General features: G+C 47.9%; 1 protein-coding gene across 4 annotated transcripts in view; it reads left to right on the top strand.

The window, feature by feature from the left end:
* Positions 1-6,000, top strand: part of FARP1 (FERM, ARH/RhoGEF and pleckstrin domain protein 1) — a 231,935-nt gene that overhangs the window by 207,640 nt on the left and 18,295 nt on the right. For all 4 annotated transcript variants that reach the window (XM_006755040.2, XM_006755039.2, XM_006755038.2 and 1 more), the window contains exon 16: positions 1,347-1,428. In XM_006755040.2, coding sequence (XP_006755103.1) covers positions 1,347-1,428 — 82 coding nt within the window. The remainder of the gene's footprint in view (positions 1-1,346; positions 1,429-6,000) is intronic.

Here is a 6,000-nt window from a genome sequence, read left to right as displayed (position 1 = left end):
CCGCCCCGCCCCTGCCGCCTCTCCTTCCCCCTCCAAGATGCTTGATGAGTCAGGGATGGAGTCAGGAGTTCTGGAGGCTCCAGCTGCTTCTGCTGAGCGGGAAGCTGTCTCTCCCGTCACCAGAGTGTGCTAGATGCATCCGTAGGGGAACCACGGTCCTGCCTGACTCGTGGGGCAGGTGCTTTTCCCACTCCGAACACTTCTCGCTTCCGACAGGAAGCGTCGTATCCAGATGGTTACCTTTTCTCTTCTTAACTCGTTCCTTTCATTTACTAGTAAGTTGGCTTCTGACCACTCTGATCAGTTGGTTCGAAGACATTAGCCTAGCTGGTTGTTGAAAATCATGCTTTAATCGTCTCGGAGAAAATCTTCCCTGTCACCAGGTAACGTTCACAGATGTGCAGTGGTGTCGTCGTGTGGAGTGTAGGCTCCAGCTCGACTCCTGGGCTCGAGTACAGAGCTCGCTGTCCTGTGATAACTGGCATTAGACAAGGGATGCCCTTTCTTTGTGCCTTGAGTTCCTCTAGCTCTTTAATGCGGTGATAATGGCGCCTGCCTCATGCTCTGCCGTGAGCATTAAATGCACTCAGCATGGTGGGCTGTGCTTAATAAGCACTAGCTATTGTTATTATTACTTTTTTCTCTGCTATTTAGGCTTCTGGATTATCAATATCAACTAAACTATAAGGAATATGAATATATACCCAAATACTTGCTGAAAATGCCCTCCCAGCACGTCTGGGGGACGTTGGTCCCTCCCCTCCCTGCCTCTGTACCTGGGACCCTCGCCTTCCCTTCTTCTGGATCATTTTTCCATTCTCACCTCCACACGTGGGTCTCCTGCACGTTCTCATTTATGTTTTTCTCTTCCCGGGGGCTTTTCACACAGTTCCGTGCGTGCTTCATGCTAGGGGCTCTTGGGAGCAGGAGCCTTGATTTTTGAGCCTAAGTCTTGCTTCTTACAAATCTGTTAGTCCCCAGTGTGGGGTGGACTTGGTTTCTTGAGCTTGTTACCACCGCGATCTCTGTGCTGTGCCAGTGACACTAACACATGTGGATGGCGGGGAAGAAAATGTAAAATGAGACCAAATTAAAACGGTCAGAAAATGGTCTGCCCTGTCTCTTTCAAAGTGCAAATGGAATTCACTGTCTGCAGAATGACTGGGGTCATTGCACAGCTTCCTGCCCGCGCTTGATGCGGAGGCACCCAGAGCAGGAAGAGGTAGAAATAGGCAATTGGGAAGGAAGACCTCAATTTTGATACGTTGTGACCTAGGGCTTGACGTTTTCCAGTTATGTTTTCAGTGCTCACCCTTTGGTTTCCCATCCCTTGTCTCTGCCTCCAGGGAAGGCCGCTCAAACGCCCACATCCGAGGAGATTACCAAAGAATCGGGGACGTCATGCTGAAGAACGTTCAGGCCATGAAGGTGAGCTGCTTTGGGGGCGGGGCAGCCCTCCGTAAGCCTTTCCACGAACACGCGGTGCCTGGTGTGACCGACCGCGCCTACCACAAAGTGGGGTGAACTCTTCTAGCCTTTCTGGATCATTTCATTTTGGAGCATAACAGAAAGTCCAGGCACTTTGGGGGAAGAAGCGCTTTCGTACAGAAGCTCTGTGTGATAACGGGACAGCAGGTATTTTTAGCAAGCAGGTCATTCCAAGCTGTGTAGCCCTGGCCGACGTGGTGCAGTGGTTGGAGTGTCGTTCTGTACAGTGAGAGTTCAGGTTCAGTCCCCAGTCAGAGCACATGTGGGAGGCAATGAATGCTTGTTTCTCTGTCTCTCTCTCTCCTCTCACTTCCTCTCTCTCTAAAAAACAAAAAAAAATTTTTTTAAAGACAAGATTTTTTAAAAATTGTGTAAACAACGCTTTGATTCACTGAACATTTCATTTTTTTGTCAATTGTTTTGGCTTTCTAAGCTTGGTTCCAAAGCTGCACAGCAATTCCAGTCAGATCTGCGACTTTAAACAGTCAGTGTACAAGGCAGATGTATCTGTAGCCATCCAGCGGTATCCACAGTGATGCAGAAGAGTGAACACTTGCCCGAAGAAGTCAGTGCATATTGAGTCAATATTCTGCCTCGTTTTTGAAATCAGCCCAATGTCTTATATCTGAAACTTTCATTTTTGCGTTTCCATTTTAACCCATGAATAATTCCTTTAACATAGACTATTTTAATTCACACAATTTATCTTTTGAATACGAATACATCTATGTTCGCTTGTTAAAGCAACCGTCCTGTATCATGACTGCCCAGAGCCTGTCTAATAACCTTAACTAAGAACTGCCCAGAGCAAGCTGCTAACCCCCAGGAGAAGGCAGGTTGCTCATACTTTTCACCATTTCAGTCTGCCCAGCCATTCATCTGTCCATCTATCCATCCAACCGGTACCAGCTGAGGAGCTACTACATGTAAGGCACTCATGGAATAAAAGTTACTATATTAATTCCCCCCAAATCTGGCTAAATTATTTATAGTTCAGTGTTTTCCCTTCAGAATTATATAATCTCATGAGATAGGATGAGGGGAGGATTTGGGGGGGGGGATGCATGTCACAGAAAAGATAGGATCTAAAGCTTCTCAAGAGATTTCCTGTTTCTCTTAAAGATCAAGATATTTACTTGCCCTTTGCTGGTTGGGCTTATTGGTTAGGACGTTGGCCCATGGAATGAAAGGTCATGGGTTTGATTCCAGTCAAGGGCACGCACCTCGCTTGCAGGCTTGATCCCCAACCCTAGTTGGGGCACGTGCAACAGGCAACCAATCAATGTGTCTCTCACATTGATGTTTCTCTCTGTCTCTCCCTCTCTCTTTTCCATTCTCTGTAAAATCAATGGAAAAAATGTCCTCAGGTAAGGATTAACAGCAACAAAAAAGATGATTAAACGAACAGACCCTGAGGTATAACTTTCTTTTTCAAGGGGTTCGAAAAGCCACACTCCTCTCTTTAGGCAATATCAGAGAGAGGCCCTGGAAGTGATCGGGATTGCAAAAGTCCATGCAAAAAAAAAGTATCTAGGGTGTTCTATAACTATGGTATTATTAATGTCACAAGTGAAGTTGCCGTACAAACCGCAGATGTAATAGTAACAGACATCTTTTCACTCCCTATGGTGGTTTTTAAGAATTTAATATGTATTTTATAATAACTATAATATATAATAATTCTATATTCTCACCATCGTCGCGGGCGCGCACGCGCGCACACACACACACACGCGCGCGCGCTCACACACAGCCTCCCCTTTTACTAGTACATCTTGTAGGGCAAACTTGTTACAACTGATGAGCCAATATTGACCCGTTATTATTAATTAAATCCATAGTTTACATTAGGATCCACTCTTTGTGTTGTACATTCCATGGATTTTTGCCGAGTGCATAATGTCCCGTACCCCCCGTGACAGTGTCATACGGGAGTTTCACGGCCTCCAAGTCCTCTGTGCTCCCCCCATTCACCCCTCACCTCCCCACCCCTGGCACCACCCACCTTTCACTGTCTGCAGAGTTTGGTCCTTTCCAGAATGCCATAGAGCTGAAATCACTGCACAGCCTTTTCAGGCTGCTTGTGTCGCTCATTAAAAATACCCCGCTTGTTCTCTTCCGTGACGTGCTTTTGTTGCTGTTGCGCCTCCCAATTATTTTCTTGCAGGAAGCCTCTTCTCCCAGGTTCTGCACTTTCCCTCGGCCCAGTGGGGACTTTTGCCTTTTCTCACAGTGTGTTCCCTTCATCTGAGATTATAAGCCCACGCTTACTCCCTTCACGGAGGCTTGGACTCCGCCGTGGGCCTCTGGGGACAGCAGTGGAGACCGGCCGTTCATTCCACAGCCCTCGGGGACCGTCCCCAGAGCACCCCTGTTCACCAGCTCTCCTTGTGGCCCCCTCCGGCGGCAGCTGGCTTCCCGGAGAGCTGACATTCAATAGACATCCACCCTCCTCTCCATTCACGTAGCACCTAAGACCTAAAAATATACCTGATTTCCACTCATAGCAGTTCTTTCTCCTCAGTCTGGTGAGTTAGCATTTTCGCATTTAGTCAGCTTCCTCCGCTGTGCTGGCATTTTCCTTATTGTGCCGATGCCATGAGGTTTATAGCACAGAGCTCTGTGCAAGCGAAATAAAAATAGATGGAGAGGCTCAGAGAGCCACTCGCAGACTTTTGGAGGAATTGGGGTTTTTAAAAATGATTGTGGTTGTTATTGTTGGTTGTAAGGAATTTTTATGACGTGTGGAAGGGAGCAGCAGCAGATGCCGAAGCCCAGGGTAGCACTATGGTCCCCAGTGTTAAGGTGATCTCCTGCTTGCACCGTCTTTCCCGCCCATTCCAACCTATGTGCTTATCTGCAGCCATAGAGGCTCAGCAGGGATGCGGCCCTTACCTGGCTGTTCCCAGACCCTCTGCACAGGACTGAGGGAGCTGGGCGGGGCTCCAGTCCCCACCCGAAAGCCAGAGAGAGCCAAATCGTGACCTTTGGCCCACGCCGTGACCTTCCACTGGAAACATCTGCCCAGGTGCAGAAAGGCACTTCAACACAAAGAAAGGAGGTCCTCCTCGCTTTCACCTTGACCTTCACCCACCACCCAGCCTGGGTTGTGTATCTCCCAGGCCTCCACCTCCTCGCCCGTCTCCTTCTTAAACTCCTGCCACATTCTCCTTCCTGGCTCTTTTCTCTTTCCCAGATGACTTGCCCAGCTTCCTCATGCGTCTCCTCGCCCCCCACTGAGCCTTTATACCAGCATTTATGTTACAGCCAGCCTGGCAGGGCTCATAACCCTCCTTGTCTCTCTGCGGCCGGGAGGATACAGTCCACACCCTAAACCTGGGGAGGAAGCCCTCACACTCTAGCCCTGGACAGTCTTTCCAGAGCCCTTCTCACTGTTCTTCCAATTCTACTCGGCGTTCCAGTGACCGTGCGCTCACCTCTTCATGCACTCAACCCTTGCAGGACTCCTGCCTCAGCTGCTGCATGCATTGGTCCGTTTGTCCAGTAATGCATGCAGGCAACAGGCATTTACTGATACCTACTGTGTATATCAGGCCTTGAGGATGTGGCGACATGACATACACTCTCTCAAAGTCAAACAGGACTGCCCATGTGATAGCATTGCATTGGACTACATGCATGCACACACATGCACACACATACGTGCACCTGCACACACAAGTGAGGGCATGTATAACTAACTGGTGGAATCCAAATAAACCTTGAGGGTTGTACCAGTGTCAGTTTCCTGGTTGCACTATTGTGCTATTGTTATGCAAGGTGTTACATTCGGAAGGCCAGATGAAGCTCTATAGCAGTGATGGCAAACCTATGACACGCGTGTCAGAGGTGACACGCGAACTCATTTTTTTGGTTGATTTTTCTTTGTTAAATGGCATTTAAATATATAAAATAAATATCAAAAATGTAAGTCTTTGTTTTACTATGGTTGCAAATATCAAAAAATTTCTATATGTGACACGGCACCAGAGTTAAGTTGGGGTTTTTCAAAATGCTGACACGCTGAGCTCAAAAGGTTCGCCATCACTGGTCTATAGGATTCCCCTGTGCATTTCTTTGCAACTTCCTCTGAATCTATATTTTTTAAGAAGTCACAAAATAAACTGTACTGGGGAGGCTAGTGATAAGGGCTTAGATCAGTGGTTCTCAACCTTCTGGCCCTTTAAATACAATTCCTCATGCTGTGACCCAACCATAAAATTATTTTCGTTGCTACTTCATCACTGTAACGTTGCTACTGTTATGAATCGTAATGTAAATATCTGATATGCAGGATGGTCTTAGGCAACCCCAGTGAAAGGGTCGTTCGACCCCCAAAAGGGTCTCAACCCACCGGTTGAGAACCGCTGGCTTAGATGGACAAAAAGCATTAAGTACAGGAGGATAGCCAATTCGTTACTGAGCCTGGAGATCAGGGACGGCCCCAGAGCTAACCCTGAAGGGTGAGGCGGGCCGGGGTGGGGGTATGTCATATGCAGAGGCTCTGGGCCA

Source organism: Myotis davidii, unplaced genomic scaffold, assembly GCF_000327345.1.
Source record: "Myotis davidii unplaced genomic scaffold, ASM32734v1 scaffold133, whole genome shotgun sequence".
Taxonomy (NCBI): domain Eukaryota; kingdom Metazoa; phylum Chordata; class Mammalia; order Chiroptera; family Vespertilionidae; genus Myotis; species Myotis davidii.
Note: the sequence above shows the minus strand (reverse complement) of the source record. Positions and strands in the feature narration are given on the sequence as shown.